Genomic DNA, 26,183 nt, shown 5'->3' with positions numbered 1-26,183 from the left:
GATGGGACCTGCGATCAGGTACCAGGAGACTGTTGTTATCTGCCTGGATGGCCACTGACCTACTGTGTGGCATTGGTCAAATCACTTCATCTCCCTGGGCTTTCATTTTCCCATCTGCAATAATAACGCTGGGAATAATAAAGCTGACCCACCTTTGATAATTACTCTATGGATGAAAAGTGCTTTTCTTCTGGGTGACCAGATAGAAAGTGTGAAAAATCGGGACAGGAGATGGGGGGTAATAGGCACCTATATAAGAAAAAGCCCCAAATATTGGGACTGTCCCTATAAAATTGAGATATCTGGTCACCCTAAGTGCTTTCTACTGTAAATGCTTCATGTTTCCTATTAGAGAAGATTTACAACTTCTATTTTTATAGAACTTCCTCAGTAAATACAATCTTGGCTATAGAATGTATGAGGTAGTACCTAAAAGGCAGGGTGGTTGTTGGTTTGTTTGTTTTTTGAAACACTCATTTTCTATTTGTGAAAGAGAAACAAATTACATGAAAATGACGTTTTTCAGGCCTTCCCTCCATTTAGCATATGTTAAAATATCTCTTATTTAATTTCCATGATTGAAACTTGACTAGTCATGTCCTCTTGAGCTTGTGATCATCAGTTCTCACAAGCTAAGCAATGTTAAGACTAATGAGGACTTGGATTGGAGATCCACAAGGAAAACCCAAAGTGCTATAGGAAGAGGTACTGCTGTCCACTGAACCAGTGACCTGGATAGGGTACTAAGGGACACTGCTGCTACCTGGGGCCCCAATCCTGCAGACACTTATGCACATGCTTCCGGTCTTGGGGAACAGGGGTCGCTCTGCTTCAGATGCTTGCAAGCGATCTCTTTATTCTGTGTCCAGTTCCAGCTGGCTGGGCATAACAACAGGAGCTTCACAGCGTCCAGACTATCTAGGAAGCTCAGCCCTTAAAGACACAATCCCCGATACCACCAGATCCCATCTATACTAGAAAAGGTTTAGCGGTATACCTATATAGGCAATCCTCCTAACATAGCTGTATCTTATTCTGGCAACAGAGTACTTTACAATAGGTTGTACCAGTTCCCAAGCAAAACAAGCTGTACCAGCAAAAGCCCTTTTTTTGCTAGTATAACTGTGTCTATTTTGGTGGCACAAATATTGTGTACAAAAATTAAACCCTTGCCTAACAATACTAAACTGGCAATGTTTATAAAAATAAACCTGGCCTAAATTTATGCACTACAGTTAGTCCCATTTAAATCAATAGGTTTACTTAGTATATAAAGTTAAGCATATAATTAAATCTTCAGAGTATCAAGGCTTAAGAGAGCCATCCTAAGAGAGATACAAAGGCAGCCCTGAGCAGTTGTGATCAGCTGATGGGTTTTGTGTTTGTGGGTGTGGTGTTAGAGAAGAGGGGTGTTACGGCTGTTGTTTTGGCAATATTCTGACTCAGCTACAGTCTGTCCACTTGCAAAGTGATAAAGTAAAACTTAAAAACAGGAAACCAGTGATGAAACAAAAATAAATCCACATTTTTATTATTCAAACCTAACAGAATAGAGGGACATGAATATCTACAACGTGTAAACAACCTGACTTCATTGGTATCTCACACTAAAATCCCTAATCTTCTGGAAGTTAATAACCTAACTTGTCTTCTTTATTTAAATTGCACTATCTTCTTTCAGTATATCTAGTTATACGTGTCCTTCTCCACACTTGGTTCATTCATTTTATAAGGTCCATTCCCAGAATGCTCTCCTCTAATAGCCAACCCTTTAAAACCAGGGGAAAGAACCAGCTGCACCCCTCAGGGGCTCATGGTGGCCATTAGTGCATTGCAGCTGACTGTATCTTTCTTCCTTCTAGCTGGTAAGTATTTGGCTCATGTTTAGTTTTTCTTGTTTTTTTCCTTTCCTTTGCAGGCAGAGAAGTTCCTTTGAGGGTGGTTTTTAAGCCACACTCCAAGCTTCTCACACAGACTCAGCTAACATAATTAATTAAACCCCTTCACCAAGTAGCTGATCTGATAGTTAATAAGGCTACAGGTATCCCAGATAGAACCTGCCACCTTCCCTCAGAGTAATGAAAAAACTAAGATATAGCAGGGTCCACTATTGATGAATCAAACATGCCTCTATTCGTATGAGCTTACTCCAGCAGGCTATAGGAACCTCTGTATCTAAAGAATTTACTGAGCTCAGCTAAAGAGACCAGTAACCTTTGGTAATCAGAAAAGGAGCTTCCGTTCTCTTCTCTTACTCCTGAGTAGGTGGCACAACCTCACGCTGCTATATAAATATCAGGCAATAATAATACATTTGGAATTTTTACCTATATATATCTCAAAGCACTTCATAAAGGTGAGTAAGCATTCTTATCCCCATTGTAGAGATAGGGAAATGAAGCACCATCACACACTGAATCAATAGTAAAGTCAGGAAGAGAAACCAGGGTCCTTGACTCCTGGTTTGATAATCTCGCCAGTGGGTCACACTACCTTAATAAAACAAGAACACATTAGTCTGTTGTTGGTCAGTTTGTTCCAGTTAGCACTATAACTTGGTTACAATGTCACAACATTTAACTTTGTTTTTAGGGTAGAAATATCACCTTTTCTGAAACAAGCTATTAATATTCTTGCTCGCTATATCACTGCTTGGTAAGACGAAGTCTTATACAAGTGTCAAGTATGTGATCCGCATGTCCTTCAGACGAACCTTCATGGAGCTCTGATTAAACAGCGGAGAGTTTATGTTTGCAGCAAAACACTAGCAAAGGAGATCTCTAAAATTAGACTGGTGCTTCAGATCCAACCTTCTTCACTACCCATATGCATTTTCTAATACTACAAAGCTCACAAGCCTAGCTGAAAAAGGAGATCAAAGAGACAATACAAAATAAACTTTCCAAATGATTGTTAATAATGTATTAAATTCTGCTGATGAGTTATATTTTGCAAGAGGGGATGGGGAAAAAATAACATTTGAAGTAAATAGCTGACATCCGATCATAGAAACAGGGAAGCATGCAAATGTGATATGCTTAACTTGAGCTATGTGGTGTAGGTCAAGGGTCATAGTCAGTTTAATTCTCCCTAGCTCTACGGAAAATTTCTTTTACATTTAATAAGGATGGAACCAAGAGGCCTCTATTAGCAATTACTCGAAATGAAGAGAGAGCGATATCCTATGTATTAAGTTCCGTAGACAATTATATACTTGCGGCAGAATTGCATACCCAAGTTTAAACATTCTATAAAAATGATACTATTTTCTATTAAGTTCTGTAGGATTTTTCCATAAGGAATATTTTAGGTAGCATCATTCAGTAAGTATATAAGAAATAGAAATGTCCAGTTCAATCCGTAGCAAGACATTTTTGTGGTGTGTGTGTGGTTTTAGGGTTGGGGTTTTGGGGGGGGGAGGGGGGTTGGGGAGGATTGGTATATATTTCTGCTTTCCAACAAATAGGGATCTTCTGAAAACTAACAGAACAGGAAAATATGTGACTATATTCTTGGAAATTTGAGCCGATTAAAGCCACAGTTTGGTTTTTCTGTCTGGTTAATGACTCAAAGCTTACACATGGTTTTTAAAAACCATTAGCTGAGAACTGGTAAAGAAAGCAAACAAATAGAAAAAAAATAATCTTTTGACTATGTTTGTTTGGCAAGAAGACGGAAATGTGACCGTGTATTGCTTCTACCCTTGTTACTGAAGTGAGCTTTTATACCAGTCAATTGTCTATTCAAGAAACTGTCTCACAGCAAATACTAGCCTGAGTCACATTTTTGTTCGTTTGAATTTTTGCATTATCGGAAGTAAGGGAAGAAGTGTGCACATTGGAACACTGAAGTAAAACCAGCATTAATGTGTATAGCTATTTGCAATGACTAATAAAGCTATAGACAGAAATAAGGCTAGTTAGAATTCTAACGCTTAGGCCCCAATCCAGAACGAAAGTACCTCTGTACCCACATGCATCACTTCGCAGGATCTCAGGGTAGGGTTGCCAGGTGTCCGTTTTTAGACCCTGGTGGCTCCGGTCAGCACTGCCAACCAGGCCGTTAAAAGTCCGGTCGGCAGCGCAGCGGGGGCCTGGGCTAAGACAGGTTCTCTACCTGCCCTGGCTCTGCGTGGCTCCCAGAAGCGGCCACCAGGCACATGGGTAGCCAGGGAGGCGCCGTGCACTGTTGCAGCTCCTAGTGCTGACCAATGGGAGCTGCAGGGGCACTGCCTGCAGGTGCAAGGGCAGCGCGCGGAGCCTCTCTGGCCACCCATGCACCTAGGGGCTGCTAGGACCTGTCGACCACTTCCTAGGAGCCATGGTAAGCGCCACCGGGACCCTGTACCCCAAACCCCCTCCTGCTCCCCAACCCTCTGCCCCATCTTGGAGTCCCCTCCCAAACCCAAACTCCCTTGCAAACCCTGCACCCCACACACCCCCAATACCCTGCCCCTGCCCTGAGCTCCCAAACTCCTCAGCCCCAGCTCAGAGCCCCCTCATTCACCCCAAACCTCTCAACCTCGGCCCCACCCCAGTGCCCACACTCCCAGCCAGAGCCTTCACCCCCTCCCACACTCCGAACCCCTTGGCCCCAGCACAGAGCCCCCTCCTGCACCCCAAACCTCTCATCCCCACAGGGCCGACTCCAGGCACCAGCTTTCCAAGCAGGTGCTTGGGAGGCATTCAGAATGGGGCGGCAGTCTGTGTCCCACGGCGGCAATTCGGCGGCACCTCCGCCGCTCTTCCAGGTGCGGCAGGGAGGCAATTTGGTGCCGACTGCTTGGGGCGGCAAAATTGGTAGAGCCGCCCCCGCAACCCTGGCCCCATCCCAGAGCCCACACTCCTAGCTGGAGCCCTCACCCCCTCCCACACTCCAAATCCCTCAGCCCCAGCCCAGAGCCCCTCCTGCACTCCAAACCTCTCATCCCTGGCCCCATCCCAGAGCCTGCACCGCGAGCTGGAGTCATCACCTTCCTCTGTACCCTAACCCCCTGCCCTAGCCCGGAAATCCTCTTCTGCACCCTGAACCCCACACTTCTGGCCCCACCTGGAGCCTGCACCCCCAACCCGATCTCAGGGCCTTATACAACTTTTCATCCATAGATCTCCAAGTGCTTTACAAAGCTTGGGTTCGTAATCTCCTCACCTGACAGATAGGTAACCCAGAACATCTAAATGACTTGGCTAAGGTTTCACAGTGAGACGGTGATAGAGTGGGAGGAGAAATAAACTCTCCTGACTCAGTGTGATGCCCTAGTCACTGGAACTACATTAAAAAACACACAGCGTTGAAAAGTGAGCGCAAAGCAATCATTAGTGTCATAGACAAGTCACTAGAGCTGGTCAAAAAATGAGTACAATAAAATATTTCATGTTTCCATTCTAAACGGGTTGAAATTAACCCATTTTTCATTAAAAAATATATTTTTCACAACTTTTTGCAAAATATTTGTCTAAAACATCAAGCGATTTTCATTTAGTGATTTTTATTTTTTTAATAAATGAAAACATTTTCATTTACTGAAAACCTGAGTTTTGGTAAATGGAAATTTTTGAATTAGACTTCTTTTGTGAAAATTTCTGATAATGACAATTGATCACAAAAGTTTATATTTTCAAAAGTCGTCTATTTTTAAATAAATGAACTTTTTGTTGAAAAAATGTTGACAAGCTCCACTAAGTTACACCCTCCTTTCCCAGTAACATGGAACTTAGGCTTGAGAACCAGGCTTGAGAACCATGAGTTTGTTTGAATTTTTTTCCTGCACCTCTAAAACCTTTCAGAGCCTACACTAACTGTACTTTTTAATGTAGCAAAATGAAAATTGGATGGGGAGCCTTTGGAGATGATTTCTATTTCTCTGTTGGTGATAGTATGTGCTTGTGAAGTCCTTTGTTTATAAACCAGCCAGAGAATATAATAATTCAGGTTCCTTGTTTATTCCGTCATATTGCTGAGCTGCCAATTTTACCATATAACATTCCATGCCAGTATTTAAAAAAAACCAAAAAAAAAACCCATTGATTATACAATTACTGACCGCTAGCGCCTGAGCCAAAGTTCTCACGTTATCTATCACTGAGTGAGAGCATGGACTGAGAGCCAGAACCAGATTCTGTTCCCAGCTCTGCCACTGATATGTTTTCTGACCTTGGGCCAGATACTTCACCTATTTTGGCCTAATGACATTTACCTTCTTATGGATAACAGCTAAGTATTATAATTCTTTTAAAAGGTTGTGCTTGAACAGACAACTTACTGCTCCTGTCCCATTAAATTAGCCATTACCCCACAGGCAGCTATTATTATTAATCATGTTTATTATGGCAGTGCTCAACGGGCTGGATATCAGGATGTGAAATCAGCATTGGTGCTCTGTCTTCCTGTATATTGCGGCATATAGGCAAGGAAAGTGGAAAGGGAACAAGCTTGTTGGCGAGATACTTTAATACCCATTTCCAGCCTCTAGCTCTGTCTGATTTAGACAGATGAGACGGGTTTCACAGAGCTAGCAGAATCTGATTAGGGGGCTTTAAGCCAACTGCCAAGCACATCATTCAGCACTAAGGATCCAGCTTGCAGAGATCATATAGCACCAAATCCTTATTTACTAATGGATGTAACACATGGAGTGAAGGAAGGAAAAATCATAATTTTCTACATGTCATCTGAAATATTTGAAAGGTTAAACTTGCTGATATATTTCTGACTTCAGATAAGAATCTTCTCATAGCCCAAAATGGATATTTAGATTGAAACATTTTCATCTTAAACTTTAAACCAAAACAGTTCCTGCGAACTAGTACTTTGAAGCATGGTTCATAGTTTAGTTGCATTTTAAACATAAACCTTTTTAACCCTGTGATTGGATTAATACTTAGATCCCAAATATACAGAAGTGCTTGAGTGCGTACTTATTGATGTATATGCCATTACAGTAATTGCACCTGGAGGTAATCATTTAGGCATCTATCTGATCATTTACATGTACAAATACCACTACTGCACATACAAATTATTTGCATATTTTTGCACACACAAATTATTAACAGTTTTCTGCCTTACAAATGTTCATTAATCCTAGCAATTTCCACTGTGGAGGTAGGTAAGCCTTAATCTTTTTTAGAGATAAGAAAACCACAACAAGAAAGACTGGCCCAAGGCCACAGAAGCGACAGTGCCAAATCTAGGATTAGAGCTCAGGAGTCCCTGGCACCTAGACCTAACCTATACTTTTAGCACCCCTCTTTCTCTCAGAATTAGTACTAGAAATTTGAACTCAGCGTTTTAAATTTCATTCCTACAAGTGAGTTGGTTTATGATCTGCTGGTAGGAAGAGTCTTTCTCCTTCTCCTTGACCCCATTCAAGCAGCAGCTGTCTGTTGAAATGGTCTGTGCTCCTCTTGTGTTAAATAACACACTGATTAAGCTAATATTTTTTTTTTTTAAATTCCTGTTTCAGGGCAGAGCAAGTCAACAAGCAGGCTGCTCTGCCTCAGCGGAGGAAATCACTTGTTAATGGTGAAGTATAGGGCATGTAAACTGCAGGTGAGGTGAGGAAACCAGTGTGGATTTCTGGCCTGGGAAGTAGTGGAAATAAACTCTTTCATAGCTCTCTCCTTCCTCTACTCTCAGCCCCCTCCCTCCATGCCTCCTCTTCTGAGAAGATGTTTAAATGTTATTTTGGGACAGTCATCAAATTGTAGTTTTTAACCCTGTATTTCTTAATCTAGTAAAATAAAAAGCCGGCGGGAGAGGAGATTAAGGGTCCTATGCCCCTCAGCATATGCACATTCTGAAATGCTTCTTCTGAGCTAAGATTGTGTTAGCAGCAAAAACAAGGCAACAACAGAAGCTTCTTAGGTTAAAACAATCACACTACATCACCTTGTTAGACAAGTGCATAATAAGCACAGGTATTTCACTGGTAATCATCATCATGTGACCATCTTCTGTTCTCAGCAATCAGTTCTTTTCTCAGTAACACTGGAATAAATCAAAACTAACTCTATTGACTTCACTGCTGAGAGCAATTTCTATAGTTCTGTGTCACATCAAGCTGTTCTAACCTGTTTCTGGCACCAGCTGATTCTAATAGATACAAAGTTCTACCACGTGGCTCCCTAAAATCGCTACGGTTCCCTCCTTTCTCCAGGATGGATCCAAGCAAAGGCCTCTGCCTCAGGGATTGGAGACAAGATCCTGTTACTGGCTCTACCCTGACACCAAAACAGGCTTGTGTCCCAGGCTGGTAAAATCACAAGCTACTGACTTTGGTTTGTGTTTAGATTAAGCAGAAGGCATCTCTAAACCTAAACCTCTGATATGTTTAACATTGGCACACACAAAATAATATTTGAAGAGGTACATCTGGGCAGGTTTTGAGTAAAAATGACTATCTGGTGTAAATATGAAGTGGGTTCCCTAAAGCCATCTCCACACTCACACATATGACACACATTGTTTACCTGTCTCGCTTCCAATTAGGGGCTGGTTTGCAAAATGCATGACTAACTCCTTCAAGCTGGGAAATTCATTAAAGCCAAACTTGAATGAAGACCCCATGTGCTCCACATGGAAATGTTTCACAGAATCTCTTGCTCTAAAAGGAAAAAGAGAATTGTCCAAATACATAAAGTTTGCAAATTACAAAATGTCTCTGGAGGAAAATGTAAACACTTATTGCTTTGTGCTTACACAGCACCAACCATGTTTAGATCTTGGAGCTTTATGAACGTTGGGACTGATTTTTCAAAGATACCGCAATTTCAGAGCTCCCATTCACTCCAGTTCGAATTGTAGGTGCTTGACACCTCTGCAAGCCAGGCCTATTAATTAAGAGTTGCAACACCACTATGAGGTAGGGTAAGTATTATCACTGTTTTACAGATGGGGTAATGAAAACACAGAAAGCTTAAGTGACTTGTCCAAGGTCACATTGGGAGTCAATAACAGAGTGTACCCAAGAGTCCTTTCTCCTAGCCTCCTGCTCTACCCACCAGGATACCTGTCCAGTTAGTAGCAATACTGCCCTTTGTACACACCGCCCGGCCCTACTACCATTTGGATGGTTTAGTGAGGTCCTCAGATCAGCCCTGCCAGGGTCGGTCACGGCCCTGGTGGAGCGCCGAGAAGACAGTCGAACTGCATACTGCTAATTCTTAAGATATAATCTCTCTGTTCAGTGTACACATTTTATTTATTGGATAACAATTTCAAAATTAAGCACTTTTAAAAGTGGCCTGATTTTTTTTTTTCCAGAAGTCTCCCTAATCTAACAGTGAAGTCACTTTGTGACAGGCACTCAGTACCTTTTCAAAATCAGGCCTCCTTTATGTAAGTGTCTAAATCTATATTTAGAGCTTAATTTTAGGCATCCAGGTTTGAGAATTTTTGGCCTACTATTTACTTTCACCACCAAAGGCTCCAATCAGGATAGGGGGTCTGTTGTGCTAGGCACTAAACAAATGCACACAGGAAGAGAGTCTTATCTTTATCAGTACAGTGCCATTCAGGAGAACTTGTTGATGTACAAAGAGCTATACAAGTCCTGACTTCCTCACTGGATGTTATTCATACATAAGGCAGCGAAGCAATTCATATCAGAGGCATTGGAGCAGGCATTTCTCTTCTGTTAACGTGGATCTTGTTAACAATAGCACCAGAGAATCTTTAAAAGAAAAGGTTACGAGAAAAACAAGAAACAAATATATTCAAAATAGTGGAGAAAGGGGAGAGTTATGAACTCCTATTATTTTCTCATCATTTAGTAGGAACTACTTTTCATAGTGGATGCTTACAATCCCTGATATATTTTAATGTGTCTTATTAATTATATTTAATTATGTTAAAGAGCCATGTTCTGAGCACAGCTGGCCACTCTAGAGTGTGCATTCATAGGCCTTAGAGCACCGCTCTTGTGGCTGAAAAGACCTTCTGCCTTCAGCCTCCCATCACACAATGCAGGCAAGACATGTGCAAATAGCATACTAGCATGTATGCTGTCGTGGCTTCTTGCTACAGTGCGGTCATGTTTTCATCTAATTTCACAGGAAATAAAGTGTGGCAATGAGAGTAGGCTCTATTCATTGCTTAGTTTCTCTTCAAAGTTAGTGAATTTAACCACTCACTAGCTTCACACTGCTAATGTCAATCAAAATATCAAGGGATATCTGAGCATAGTTTCATACTGAAGCAAGCCATTAATGATGACTGATAAAGTCTGGGCATGTGTGTACGTGTGAAAGGACAGATAGAAGATATTCAGGAGAGTAGATCAGCTATACACTAAGATATAGAGCTGGCTGGAAAATGTTATGCATGTTCCATGAAAAATATCTTAACAAAATTTAAACTTTTCATTTTGTAATGAACATTTTTTTTTATTAGCTTCATCAAAACATCCAGGACATAATTTAGAATTAAACAAGCATTTTTCATTTTGTTTGAAAATATCTTTCAATTAACCAAATTTTTGTTTCAAATGAAAAATTGTCACTTTTCCTCCCTTTTCCCTCCCCCTCCCTTTATTTCTGTGGGGAAAAGAAAAAGGGGACAGTATAATGGAATAAAATGAAAATTTTTATTTGAATCAAACTTTTTCAATTCATTTGGCTGAAAAATAAAAAAATAGTCAAGGGAAATACATTACTGCTAAAAATTTTCATTTCCTTTGACAAGGCATTTTTTGTATTAAAAAAGTTATGATTAAAAAATTTTGACCAGTTCTACTGAGGTATCTTCTGATCTACATCATCCAAAAATGGAAGCAAACATTTATGCCAAACTGTAAAGCACTCTGAGGACTAAATTTAATTATGCTCATTGATCCTGAGTTTTGGATACTAATTTTTCACATGAAACCTATTTTCATACATCTGAAGTGTCATCTTTGGATGCCTTATATAAGAATTAAAAAAATAGAATCTATCATTCAAAGACTTACTCTGATTTCATCTTCTAAATAACAGGACATACATTCCCACAGAGGAAATTTGCTAGATGTTTGTTTTGTGCATTTCTTCCTCTCTTTCACAATGCAATCAGCTACCCCACAACAGTTGGGTAACTAGGAAAGCGTGTACTCTAGCTGATATGCAGCATGTCCCTGCATAATAAGTTGTTATTACATGCATCTCTGAAGGAACTATCACTGGGCATCTAAAAGATCTGGGCAGTCTGAGCTGTCAGTGAAACTTAATATTCTCTACTCCACTCACCGCTTTTGTGCTGGAGTGACTCCACTGACTTCAATAGAGATAAACCAGCATAAAAGTGACGTAACGGAGTAAAGAATCAGGGCCAAGGATCCTGACCTGTGATTTTTATTTCAACTAACAAAGTAACAAACCAATGACACTGTATCAATATTCACTTCACAATTTTCAAGGATGAATAAACCCTTCCAGCATGAACCTCAGTCTTGTAGATATAAAATGAGACTTAAGGAGCAATTTTCTTTTTATCAGTTGTTTACAAATATTTAATTTATTCTTAAGTTATTGCAAGTAGTAACTCTTTTAAATACATTTTCTGGTTTACTATATATAACTTTCAGATTGTCATGCAAAACTGGCCTGGATTTTGTTAGAGAAATTGCCAGTGGCAGAGGCTTAGTTCAAATAGTGCTTAATTCTTTCTGCTAATGTAAAAATAGGCCACTGAGAAATTATATTCTTTAAAAATTAAGAAATAACTGTTTGTTTCTGAGAGTTTTCCTTTTCATGATTTTTACACTAGGCACATGTTATGGATACTTATTGTTTGTGTTGTAGTAGTCCCTAGAGGCCCCATTGTGCTAGGCACTGTATAGATGAAGGTTTGTGGGTTTGTTTTTAAGGCTTCCCCTGCCCCACAAAGCTCACAGTCTGGGAACATGTCTGTACTGAAGATATTTGTGCTGGTGTGTATACACTGATGAAAACCACTGGTGTTGATGCTCTGCACCACTGTGAAACTGGGCTTCACAAGTGCAACTGACCTTGGTTTCAAAGTGCAATATATTACAATGACTCCAGACCAGGGGTCAGCAACTTTTCACCATGGAGTCTTTCTGCTCACTTCAGTCTGCCTCTCTTTATTATTATGGCTGCTAATCTAATTGATTTTACCATTATAGAGGGTTTTGAGTGATTGTACAATGTTTAATTTTAAAGCAGTTCATGGAATGAAGTATCTCTCAGCAAGATGAACTCTTATGGACCTCTGAAGTTGGGCACAAATATTAGGTGATGGGATGTTTCAAACCTTTTTTTGATTACCAGATCACAGAAACTATTAATGTGATTATTACCAGTTAATAAAGTGCATTACTATTGCAAATAAACATGGTGGTAAGTGAAGGATGCTTAAAATTAGTAGTAATGTGAAGTCATGTAAGTTAATTCAGCATATTGTACCTTACTGAGAGAGAATACAAGTCATTCCTTTCATTACTCTTCCTTAAGAGATAGCTTCCATCACATCCATTGGAAAGAAGAAGAGCCTCTGCTGCATGGCGGGTGAGATTATCGTGGTACCACCTAGCAAGACATAAAGGTTAAAGCTTCACTCAATTCTGGCTGACATGTAGTGAGTTGTGAAGCAGTAATAACTCCATAGTTGGGGCTGCAACCAGCTCTCTATTATAACCCTCAATATTCACACATACATGCTCTCTCTCTCACACACACACACACACACGCACACATTTTGCAGGATAACTCCTTTTGGCCTGGAAATTTTCAAGAGGAGACTCCCTTTGGGAAGTCTGAAAGAAACTGGCTCAGTAAAAAATTAACACAATTCTGACTTTGGGGGGTTGGGAGGGGGAGTCTAGCTATTTTGTTCAGTTATATCTCAAAAGGGGGATGGTTTTAAATATCCAACTTCTCCTTCAGTTACTTCTTCCAAGGAACTGGTTCAGACTTTGTTTGAAACCCTCAAATGTTCTGACTATAAAGCCACTTGTTTCCTTCCATTGAATGGTGCAGGGGGTAGCAAATTGTGGCATATTATGGGGAAAAAAATCCGAGTTCTCTCAACTTAGTCTCCTGATAGTACTTCAAACTGGACCTCCAGACACCATAGTAAACAGGAGCATTGTGGGGGACCGACCCAAATCAGGGCAGGGTAGGAGCTCGTGAGCGCTCTGGTTTCTGCAGCACGCTTCCTTCAAGTCTAGGTCAATTTCTGATTGGAAATCCACCCACAAGTTACTGCTGTTTTCACCAATAGTTACAGTCTCTCCAGGACTGTGAACGTCCACCTTCAGAAAGGGGGATTGTCGTGATGTGTCGCTTTAAGCCACTGTACCATAACTGAACCATTCCAGTGCTTCTTGTGCCAACATTGTCCTTTAGCTTAAATAGCTCTTCACCTCTCTGATATGTACCCCTTGATCCATCTCCTCTCAGCCTGCTTTTTGCTAGGCTCAACAAGCCAAGTCTCCTCTCATAAAAGCAATGGTTGTACTCCAAAGGCATCAGTAAGCATTCAGCATTGGACAGTGAAAACACAGGTGGTGAGATGTGCACCCCGATTGGATTTATTTACATTAACAAGGGGTTAAGGCTGGATACAAATAGCGTATAAAATCACAAGCCAATCTGCCACCTGTGGAGCGCCACTGGTGTTCACAGCGTTGGGAGCCCTGATGTGATGAGCTGCGAGAATTTTAAGCCCGATGTCATACAATTCTGCTCACTTAAAAAGCTCAGCAGCAGCTGCTCTGTGCTGGGGCTCCCAGTCTCACTCAGGTGGGGCTGAGCCAGTGGGAGCTACTATATTTTTCACAACATTTCCCTCCATTGGGCCAGGGCCATGGAGGAATAAAGGACGTGTGGAGCCAGACAACATTTAATGCACTAGATTATGTAAATCACAGGTTTACATGAGATGCATTATGAGAAACAGCCTCTCAGCATGGGTATTAAGAAGGGAAGATCCTCCGATGGAAAAGCTAATAGTATTGTATTGTGTGCCTCTCGCTCTTTTGACTCAGGGAATGCTGAAGATTATTTATGCTGAAAGGGAACCACAAATGACTCTTTATTATATTTTCTCAGTTTGTGCACTTTATGCATTTGACAGCACTCTGTGTATAGAGACTAAGTGAAAAGACCCTTTCAGACATCAATAGGCAAGCAGAAAAACCCATTAAAAAAAATCCAGGTAGACTGTTTAAAAGGTGCTCTCTCAGAAAATGAACTTTAATTTTTTTTTTTTAAAAATACCTCAGGTTGACAGTGTCCCTCTAAATACTTATTCACAGCTCATTGGTTGTTGTAGTTTCTACAAAAATCTGAGTTTAACTTTCTATAATATTTTTCCTTCCATCCTGCAAGAGACATTGATTTAGGTGGAAGACATTTCTTTACCCTTTTTAAGCTCTGTCTACTATCTTCTAAATCTGTATTTCCTGAAATGTTTTTTCTCTGGTACACTTCTTCTTTTGGGCAAATGTCTCATGCAGCACATACTATTGTAACCAAAAAGACAAGGGTGTTAAGAAAAACCCTGTACATTAACGCATCATCTCAGCAACACCATTCATCCATATCACTAAACCAGTGATTCTCAAACTTTTGTACTGGTGACCCCTTTCACACAGCAAGCCTCTGAGTGCGACCCCCGCCCCCCACATTAAAAACACTTTTTTATATATTTAACATCATTATAAATGCTGGAGGAAAAGCGTGATTTGGAGTGGAGGCTGACAGCTCACGACTCCCTGCACTAAACAAACTGCAGACAAATAGAACTGTCTCAATTAAAATATTCAGTGGAGGAAGTATAACTTTTTGCAGCAGAGGGGAAGAGAGTGAAATCTAAAATTTCATCTAAAAATGTTTAGTCCTTCTATAGCCAGGACTGAATCCTGCAAAGTTCTGAGCACTATTTGTGGGATGTAGGTAACCTGGCTTAAATTTCTGGAGGAAGGTAACATAGAATAGAGTAAATCAGAAAGAAAAGGGGCACCGAATAAATGGGAAGATCTCACAAAAATTGTCCTGGTACAACTTAACGGTAGACCGGATACCAAAAAGGGCACCGACCACGCAGGCCAGACTACCAACCCCTGTTAAAGGCCCTGTCCCTGTATAAAAAGTCTAAAAATGAGTGGGAGAGGAGAGAATACAATATCTGACAGTCACATGGTAGACTGGGCCCCGTAAGAGGGAACTGGTCCAGACCACTTGTGCCTCATTAACAGCTTCACATGGCATTTGATAGAGGGCAGCTGGTCTCTATAAACATAGGGAAACAGAGAGAGGAAGCTGTGACAGGGACTGTAGAAGAGTGGCAGTGAGCAGGAGGCTCCTGCAAAGGACTCTTGACCAGCTAGGGAGGGCTGTGAGCACCAGGCAAGACAGAAGCCTGGGATTTTGGAAGAGCTGCCAACAGCAGATTCCCGGGGAGAAGAAAAGACCCCCCCACACACACACACCCCAGCTCGGAAGGTCTGGGAGTGGTCTGCTAAAAGCAGGGAATTGAGTTGAACTTTGCAGACTTTGAGTTTTGTTCTGAACTTTGATGTTAATAAACCCAGGCCCTACGGATGGGTGTTGAAGAGAGAGAAGTCTGTTTGTGGAATTTATTGAGGATCCCTGGTGAGAGGGAATGAAGCAGGGTACTGCAGAGCCACCCTAGCCACAAGGGGGCTCTCAGGAGGTAGCCAGTCCATATACCCTGGCAAGTGAAACTGTACTCCTGCTAATAAATAAATTACTAGTGATACTGTGGGTGTCTTGAGAGACAATTGTGATTTAGAGGACATGCTAGGCATGTATTGAGTTAGCATTTTGTTTTGAAACCTAAGGAAATCTGAGTTTAGCAGGGCTCTTGTTTTTGTTTTTCCTTTCTTTGCTCTGTGTGTATATATAAGAAAAGTTATTGGGACAAATTTATGCTCTCAGCTACACCAACAATGCATTTAGACCAATGTAACTGAAAGCAGAAGTTGGACCACCGGATTTCCTGGCATTCATGATACAGCAGTCCCTAACCTGACACATGGTAACAATGTGTCCCCTTTTTCTCCTCATTCGTAATTGCAGTTCAGTATTTAAATGGACACTTCCTATGAAGTTTTAATGATAATTTAAGATTGCTTCTTGAAGCCTATTGAAGAAGCAAAGGCCAGTTAGTCTGTATGTCTCCTTATTAAAAAAGACTTCACAATTTTAAGCTCTATGGAAGACAAGACCCCAATGAAACCTAATGCAGATAGAAACTTAACACTACCAAGATTGTTTGGGTTTTGGACCTGCTCAGAGAACCACCTACACACTACACAGTATGCAATAAAACATAATGTACATTTAAAGATCAAAGCATCATCCTTTAAAACACCTGTTAGTCAAAACGTGCTTTGTAACCAAGCCCCAGAATAACTAACAGTCAAAGGTCAGATCTGTGTTGTTCCAATACCATGGTGATGAGACCAGTATAAACACGTACCCACTTCTAGAGCTGGAAGAAAGGGCAACATTTTTTGGTGAAATTTCATATAAAATGCTTCCTCACTTCATTCTGTGATCAAGAAACACAGGTTTTCCCCCTAAAATTTCCAGAAAATATTTATTTTCACATTGAAGGCATGTTAAACTTGAAGTTGGTCATGTACACTATTGTTCCTTCAAAAGAAATGAGAAGTTTCAGAAGGCCTTCTTTCTGAGATTTAAAAATAGAAGTATTTTGAATAAAAAGCCATTTTCACTTTCAAACACAGTTTCTTTTCGAGCACAAATATTGAAATAGTTTTGATGAAATGGGACCTTTCTAAAAATATGGAAAATTAAATGGAAAAATTTAACATTCATAAAATGGGGTTTCTAGTTTTTGTTCAAAATGTTCTCACACCTTTGACTGGATGTATTTTGGCTTTTAGGTTGAGGGGTTATTTTGCAAGGTGTTTGTATGCCAAGAAAGCCCCCACACAAACAAAAGTCCCTGAAATCCTGGTCAGCTCATAAAGAAAGTAAAAATGGATGTGGCAATATCAATTAGCTGCTGCTACCAAAGCAACTGTGTCAGACTTAGTAGAATTACTTTCTTTCTTCTTTTTGCTCTCTGACACAATGAAAGGTCTCAGTAATCTGGAAATCTTTATTATTGACTGATCCTTGAAATGGTCACTCAAATCTGTTTTCTTTGACCTACTGCATATATTTAGGGACAACCGTTTTTATTTTATTTTGGTTAAAGCCTGCAGACAAATCAAATATTTTCATCCAACTATCGCCAGGAAAGTCTGTAAAAGGCCATTTATGCATATAAATAGATGGTTTGCTCTCAGTCATCGTAACTGTTTTCCTCAAGTCAGCAGTGTAGATGTTCAAAAGGTCAGAATTCATCTCGGTACAAATCCGCTATGAAATGTACTTGACAAAAAAGTTTTTAATTACACTTGGCATTGCTGCTAGTGCGGGTCACCTGTTTGCAAAGGGAGTTCATGTGTGACACGAGCCATGGGGCTGTCCCCCTGTGAAAGGGTTACAGATCAGTTTCCGAACTGCACTAACCTCAGTTTAACAATCCATAGAAATATTTTAATGTTAAATATATAACGAAGACGTATTAAACCCAATGACACTCCACATTTTTATATTGTTCTTAATTTAGTTCTACTGCAGTACTGCCTAGGAGCCTCGCTTGTCCCATTGTGCTAGGCACTGTGCAGACATAGTCAATGATAGTTGTTGATACAGTATTGAAACAGGATCCAGACATCCTTTTACTGTCTCTCACAGTGAACTTGTCTACTTCTGCACAAATTTAATCACACAAAGCTCATTAAAGTATCCTGAATTAACCCGAGGAGCCTCCCAGAGCCATTATTTATTGACAATACAAATAACTTTCAGCTCGATTTGTGCATCTTCAGGAAAACCCCATTTGGAAATAAACTGTTAACCAGCCCCCTTAAATTTGACTGAAGAAAAGCAGTATAGTCATGGTTATGTATAACTGGGTTCAAAAAAGAATTAGATAAGTTCATGGAAGATAGGTCTATCAATGGCTATTAGCCAAGATGGGCAGGGATGGAACCCCATGCTCTTGGTGTCCCTAAACCTCTGTCTGCTAGAAGCTGGGACTGGATGACAGGGGATGGATCACTCTATAATTTCTCTGTTCTGTTCACTCCCTCTGAAGCAGCTTGCACTGGCCACTATCAGAAGATAGGATACTGGGTGAGGTGGACCACTGATGACCCAGTATAGCTGTTCTTATGTGAATAAACAATCCATTCTAAACATATCCGCAGACTACAGTACACTTGTTATTCACACATTGACGATAAATAAATCTTTTGGGTGTGAATATAGTACACTCAGCTAGGAGAGCTGGATCAAAAGAACTTTACCCTGGGTGGTCAATTTTAACTTAATCTCTGTTTTCATTCTATGTGATGCCTGAAGCAGACAACTGTTTGGATTAGGGAATCCCATACAGCTCAGTGGCTTCTTAAATACAGAAGGGATTGGGCCAAGCGAGGGAAACAATAGGCAGATGGAGAAGGCAATTTATAGTCTTCACTGGTAATTTAAAACAAGTACTGCTAATGTTATTAGGAGGAAATTAATATTGCTGCTAGTATGATATAAAATGAAAGGACTGTTCACTGTTAAAGTATCTGTCTCTTTGAATGCATCACTAAGATCAGCCACATGTAATGCCAATAATTTGCTTTCTTTGAATACACTGAAAGGCATCTTATGTAATATTTGTTTGAATTTGCACCATGGTTTGGATTCTGTACACCTCTGAGAGTCATCAGAGTGATTTTGGGAAGGTCCCGCCAAAAATAACTCCCCTACTTTACTCAGAATAAATAGTTTGCTTCTCTGAGTAATGTTCCAGAAACAGAGCTCTACACGCTGCAGACGTATTGTACTGAAGGTCAGCCAGGGACACACAGCCTGCTTTGGCTTCTTTGGAGGGCTTTGTGTGAAGAGAGAGATGAAGGCATTCTAGTGCCATAGCTATCTTCACTGCCATTCATTTATGTGGTACTAATATTTTTACAATGAGCTCCCCTTTGTCTGTGATAAATCCTACGTACAATATGAGGAGAGAAGGAAGGTTGTTTTTAGAGAGGAGGAATGAGGGACCATGCAATCTTATTTATTTGTCTCATCATTTCCACAAAAGTCATTTCTTGGAAACATAACCAAAGAGACAGGTGATGCTCTCAGACAAACAAACTTATACTGAGTCCTGGTAATGTTAATACGTTGCTCCAGAAATTTATTTTAGGCTTAACTGGCATGTGCGCACACAAACACATATGCTCTCAGGGGACCACTGTGTCCAGCCACGGCATGATCCCCAAGGGAACCCAAGTAACAGTCCCACCACCATCCTCCATTTGGGGAAAGCCGCTTTAAATTACAACCTTATTTACACAGGACCCCTCCCCTGCCCGGAAGCTGTGCTGAATTAGTGCCTCTCCTGGGCACGTTCACCCTGACTCTTTGGCCTTGGAAGTCTTCCAGTAGGTCTAATAGATGTACATTATTGGATGTTACTGTTTCTCCAAAAGGTCTCGTTTCTCCCAGCAAAACCTCAGCTCTTCAGTTAATTTTCAATTTCTTGATTCCTGCTTTATTTTTTAGTCTGGGCTCTCCACTATTCATCACTCAGCTTCTGTGATACAGAACTTCATTTTTTCACCTTTGCCAGAAGGACATTCTTGTTGTCATCTGTTTGTTGCTTCAATTACTTGTTACCCTGGGTAACCTCATCTCTTTATCCCAGGCTCGTAACCATGGTACAGTATGTGAGTGTCTAAGAGCGCTTTTAATGAATTTACTATTGGAGGCTCATCCTCTGATAGGAGATTTTCCCTGCTCATTCAGGGAGGGAACAACATTTATTTTTGATTCTGATCAAGGACGGTACTGGTCTGATGCTGGCTTTTTTTTTTTTTTTTTTTTTTTTTTTAGTATGTACATAGCAATAATGAGCACTGACTTCTCTTGCTTCAGAGGAGAATAACTTTCAGGAATTAGAGTAACAGCCATGTTAGTCTGTATTCGCAAAAAGAAAAGGAGTACTTGTGGCACCTTAGAGACTAACCAATTTATTTGAGCATGAGCTTTCGTGAGCTACAGCTCAGTGAGCTGTAGCTCACGAAAGCTCATGCTCAAATAAATTGGTTAGTCTCTAAGGTGCCACAAGTACTCCTTTTCTTTTCAGGAATTAGTCACCTTCTGCTACCCTACTGTTTTACAGATTAAATTAGTGATAGGATAGGCTTTACTGGAGCTGCTGTTCACATAAAAGATGACAAGAGATAGCTCCCCTGAAAGGCAAGAACAGAGCTCAGCCTTGTTCTAAAGTCTTATCTACACTTGGCTTTTAGCCACCAGTGCAAACTCCTGTTGTCGAACAGGGTAAGCTGTGCAATAGCACAAATTGTGTCTGTGCTAGGAGTTTGCAGTGGTGGTTAAAATCCCAGTGTAGACAACATGTTAGTCTTATGTACTTAGCATGGTGACAGGCACTGTACAGACAAATATGAGAAGTAGCTTTTCTTCCAATTTTTTTTAATCTCTCAGGAATGATACTTGTCTCAGATAACATTTTTTGCAAGAACGGGCTTGTCTGTACCCCATCACGTTTTTTGTGTCTTGAGCAGAATATCTACCTCAGTGATAAGACTTAATGGAGAGAAACTAGTGGTAAATCAGAACACCCACATAGTTCCACATAATAAGAATTTAGGCAGTGTCTTCTTAGCAACACCAATCACTATGCACTTGGGTCGCTTCGCCATTTCATTTTGTGAAGCAGCAATGTGATATTGCACCTATTAACGTGTCATTGGCAGCAGGGAGTGAACCTGGGAGTCTAGATCTTAATGCATGAGCCTCTTCCCTAAACTAAAAGAGCCTTTGTTAGTTGAGGCTTATGAATCTCTCTACATGGCCCAGCTATCAAGTGAAGGGGACAGAGCACTGCACTGAGGGGATGTGGGTTACACATGGCTCCCCATCAGGGATCTTCCCCCCTCCTCCCCAATCAGGTGAATTTTCACAGCTATACTCTATAAAAGAGAATTTGAATTGAAAATGACATGGTGTGGAGGTGTCCTCCTCCTATCCCCCCACGTACACCAAGACTGACCCAAGATTCTCTCCTGTCCCCAAGATCTTACCAGCCTGAAGATTCTTTCATCCTTAGTGTAAAGAGTCTGGCAGCATAGTGCAGTAAAATCTCATTCTCTGGGCAAGTTAGTGACAGAAAGATAAGGGAGCTGTCATTTGATTTGTAAAGATCTACAGAACCATCATTTCAATGGTGTCTGCAACATGGCAGGGGGGACTCACTGTCCCACTCACCCATCCTCTGTCTCCCAGCTCCAGGTCCTCCACTTGGCGGAAATTTTGATAATACAGTGTCATCAGAAATGGGTCCAGTTGGGTGTCATTCGAAAGCCCTTTCTCCCACAAACACAATCGTACCAAATATGACAAATCTAGAACAATTATGTAGATGTATTTGAAAAAATGATTTTAAAATCAACATTTTAAAATTGTACTTTAACATAGAGATGCACTGCTTACACCAAAAAGACATTGACCTTTGGTAATCCTAGGGAAGCTAGCCTTGCCATGTAGGACTGAAAACATTTATTCATCAAAGCCATCATCTATGTCATTTCCATCTAGGGCACATTATCACATCAATCCTTGTCTGTGCCAAACTACAAGGCAGGCTGTTGGCCAAACATTTGCAGAGGGAACATTTGGTCTTTGCACCTGAGCATTAGATTATCTGAAGGATTAATTGGGGAGCACATGGTATTTCACCCGCAGCTGGTGTGGTCAGTCCATCCTCCAAGACCCATTCATGCCTGATTGATTGAGCACATCCAAAGCTGTCCTCCCCTTTCTGGAGCCATTCCATTGCTTGATAATTTACCCTCTTGATAGCTGGAATAAATGCATACCTTGTCAGTGGTAATTTTTCTCTATATGCCTGCTTGTTTGGAAACCATTCACCAACGTAGCTCTGCAAGTGTCATAATATCGGTCTTCAAACAGTAAACTCAGCATATGAATGCCTCCAGTGCATTTATGACCTCCTCAGCGACTGTCTCAGCCATTCTGAGCACCTTCAGAGTGAGGAGAGAGAGAGTCTTCAGAGACTGAATCAAATGCCTTCCAGTGGGATAATTTGGTCTTTCTAGCCAACCTGCCAGTAGTGTGTCACTCTGAAAGGAAATGGAAACCTGGCAGTCTGGCCTCTTCTAATAGTCCAACTGATAGGAACACATCTCTGAGGGATAAACAGCAGTGCTGTCCCCCAACTGCAGGCACAAAAACTGAATCTGGCCGAAGTCTTGGGTACTGTCTCACAGAGAGCACTCAAACATGTGTTGTAATAATTCGGAATTTAGTATCATCTCTTTGTGGCATTGATGGCATACAACGTAATTTTAATGTTGGCCTCCTCATGGGAACTACGAAGAAACTCCATTGAACAGTAAGAGGCGGAAATTTCATTCGGCCATGCAATGACAAAATTCTCTGGGCAATTCTTCGCATGCTGGAGCATTTTTCCTGCAAGATATGCAGTTAACTCATCCTTTGTGCGAGCACGAGACAGTAGCTTCTTCATTGTGACACCGCAGGTGTTTGTGGAGCCAATGATTTTGTCGTGGAAAGATGCAAAACCAAGGAGTCTCTTCCAGGGCCGGCTCTACAGTTTTTGCCGCCCCAAGCAGTGCAAAGAACTGCCGCCGCGGACGGCCAAAGGGAGAAGCCGCCGCCGAATTGCCGCTGTGGCCAGGGGAACTGCCACCCCTTTCTAACTGCCGCCCCAAGCACCTGCTTGGAACGCTTCTTGGCCTTGTCTTTCTGGTAATATTTTGAATTGATTAGATGGACTTTGTCACAGGTCTAGTATTTTCTCTTCAGCCTCCTAACCAAGTGTTCAGCCAAATCTTGGCAGGTGTTACCGTAGTAACCCGGGCCCTGGCCCTAGCACCTGCGACAGCCGTGGTACAGCAGCACGGAGCGCTGTCCTGGGGAGAGAGAGAGCGCCCGGGAGAGGGCCGCTCGAGCTCAGAATCTGCCTGCAGTGGGCAGTTGGAAAGTGGTTAGAGAAGAAGGGGTGAAAAGTGACTGTGCCGGGGTGAAAAGAGGATTGGCCAGAGGAAGCTGTGTTAGAGAAAGCTGTACTGTGAAGGGCCATATGCAAGGAGCCCGGGGAGAAAGGGGGTTGGATAGGGGTTGGGGTCCCGGGGGGTAGTCGGGGCAGGGGTGTGGACAGGGGTCGGGGCAGTCAGGGGACTGGGAGCAGGGGGGGTTGGGTGGGGGTGGTGTCCCTTGCGGTGGTTGGGGCAGGGGTCCCGGGAGGGGGCGGTCAGGGGACAAGGAGTTGGATGGGTCGGGAGTTCTGACGGGGGCAGGAAGTGGGAGGGGGTTGATAGGGGGGCGGGGTCCAGGCTGTTTGGGGAGGCATAGCCTTTCCTACCTGGCCCTCCATAAAGTTTTGCAACCCTGATATGGCCCTCGGGCCAAAAAGTTTGCCCACCCCTGGTCAGGTCATCCCAGTCACGATTAATGTTTCATTCCAAATTCAGTGGAGTTCTGGAGCTGTCAGAAAAAAACAGCGGAGAGCATTTGGATGCTGTGTTATGCCCACCAGCCCCCAACGACCTTCATTGCTCTGTTTTCATGTTCTAAGGCTTCATCTGAGCTAAGAGCACAGAAGGGAACTGTCGACCTTTTAACAACCCAATTTCCTTTTTGAAATTCTTCCCATATGTCCAGATCAGACTTTTCTACACCTCTTATTTCAGTGAGGTACCAGGCAATCATCGCAGAATAGTTCATCTAAAGCAAAAAAGTATTTCATGAAGTCTTCCAGTGCTGCAAGGTGCAAATTCCAATTAGCAGTCCTGACAAATCGAATAAAAAGCAACTGAAGCTCAACCATCTTCATGCCGCACCATTCCAACAGTTGGCTTTGTCACCAATTCAACCTGATGAAATTGCTTGATCCGTTCCATGGTATTGCAGCTCTCCAGGGTGCACAATAGGTCAGAGAGAGTGGAATGTACGCTGGGTGAGTGGAACTGGTTTGGCAAGTCCTGTACACTTTGGAAAATGACTTCAAAGACCTCAGTCTGCTCTTCACAGAAGACGTTGAATTACGTTCTGTAATGTACAGTAGAACCTCAGCATTCCGAACACCTCGGGAATGGAGGTTGCTCGTAAAACTGAACAATACAGTATGGTTGTTCTTTCAAAAGTTTACTACTGAACATTGACTTAATACAGCTTCGAAACTTTACTAGGCAGAAGAAAAATGCTCCTTTCTCTTTATTTTTTTAGTAGTTTACGTTTAACACAGTACGGTACTGGTTTTTTTTGTTTTTGTTGTATCTGCTGCTGCCGGATTGCGTATGTCTGGTTCCAAATGAGGTGTGTGATTGGTTAGTTCATAACTCTGGTGTTCATAACGCTGAGGCGCTACTGTACTTACGTACCAACGTGCATACCATTTGCGGATGGATTCCAGTCATTTCTGGAGACGAAGCACTGGTTAAGACATCAGCATTACGACTCTTCTGACGTAATAAACAAAGCTGATAATCAATACTGCTGAACTACCAGTACTTCTTTTTTTGCCAGTGATGGTAAATCAGCTTGAAGCACTGCTTCCACTTACCGTAATCTGTAACATCAAAAAATTAATTGGGTATCGCGTTCTGAGCATTAACTGGTAACACAGTACTGTCAGTCAAGGGTCACGTTTTAGCTGTGTGAGGGCTGCATGTTTGACATGCCTGTCTTAAGTAAAATTAAAAAACCCTATTTTTAAACATTTTCTTGACTATATATCTGCATCGAATCATGAAACTGGAAAGGACCTCGAGAGGTCATCTAGTTCAGTCCCCTGCACTCGTGGCAGGACTAAGATTATCTAGACCATTCCTGACAGGGGTGTTTGTCTAACCTGCATAATTGTTCTAGGTTTGTCGTGTTTGGTACCACTGTCCTTGTGGGATAACGGGATTTTGAATGATACCCAATTAGGATTCTGTAGATTTTTGCAAATCAAATGACACCTCTCTTACCTTTCTATTGCCCATGGAATTATGCATGTTCCCAGACAGAAAGAGCCAGATCCAAAGCCCACTGAAGTCAATAGGAAAGACTTTTATGACTTCACTGGGCATTGGATCAGACACAAAGTGGACCACTACTCTGAAAAGTGACTTTGCAATATGGCATCACTGGTTCCTGTATTTATTGTCTCATTGATTTCCAGATCAATTATGCTGAGTTACCAGTTTTAAAAAATTATCTTTTTCTACCTACTAGCCCTGGAAACTCCATCTGGCATCTGAGAGTCAAACTGGGTTCTTTCTGCCTCACATGTCACTAACAGTAAGGATTCTGCAATTAGGACATAGCTAATAATTTTGCTGATGGAGTGCGAACAGAAATAGCATCAAACTCCCTCTCCCTCTGTAAGGCTAAAATGAGTAAAGGATAGCAGAAAATTATTTTAGTCAGTAAACAGAAACTAATATCCACAGGGAGCAGAGCTACTGGGTAAGAAGGGGCCTACTTTGCAGAACAAAACCAGACTTTAAGGTCAGATCCTCCTCCATTACTTTGTTTTGCTAGAGAAAAAATAATAAAATGTAGGAACATGAGTAACTGAAAGTAATTTTTCCAACCTTAAAGGCTTATGTCTTTTCTAGCTGTATTCTTTCTCTCCTTACACTTCTTTAATCTCTTCCACTCTCACTTCCATTTTCTCTTCCCCTTCTCTCAACTGATTATCTATTTCTGTGTGTCTCCAATTTCCTTTTCTTCATCTTTACATTCTCACCTGCTTTCTAATCTAATAATCTATTTCCATAAGGGTCTAATTCTGACCTTGGTTAAACAGATAGATACAGGAGGACAGAAGAGGACCCTAAGCATTTATCCTGTGCTCATCACTCTGTCAGAGTACATAATAAAAATGTATCACTACAGTATAAAGGCCTGAATGTGGTCTCGTTTCCTCCCTCTTTCTACCTAAAGAAATGTGTTGTTCAGTATAGCATAGCATACTATTTAAGTATGTACAAAACCCATCAGTGTGGAAAAACAAGAGATGAACTGTATACACCTTACAAAAAAGAAACGCTTGGCATGTACAGAAAAAACACTTCAAAAATAGTATCA

General features: G+C 41.4%; 1 protein-coding gene across 1 annotated transcript in view; it reads right to left on the bottom strand.

The window, feature by feature from the left end:
• Positions 1-26,183, bottom strand: part of DAPP1 (dual adaptor of phosphotyrosine and 3-phosphoinositides 1) — a 45,478-nt gene that overhangs the window by 13,097 nt on the left and 6,198 nt on the right. The window contains exons 2-3 of the mRNA XM_048846623.2: positions 12,402-12,524; positions 8,472-8,605 (exon numbers count right to left, since the gene is read on the bottom strand). Coding sequence (XP_048702580.1) covers positions 8,472-8,605; positions 12,402-12,524 — 257 coding nt within the window. The remainder of the gene's footprint in view (positions 1-8,471; positions 8,606-12,401; positions 12,525-26,183) is intronic.

Source organism: Caretta caretta, chromosome 4 (assembly GCF_965140235.1).
Source record: "Caretta caretta isolate rCarCar2 chromosome 4, rCarCar1.hap1, whole genome shotgun sequence".
NCBI lineage: Eukaryota > Metazoa > Chordata > Testudines > Cheloniidae > Caretta > Caretta caretta.
This window is presented reverse-complemented; position numbering and strand designations above follow the sequence as displayed.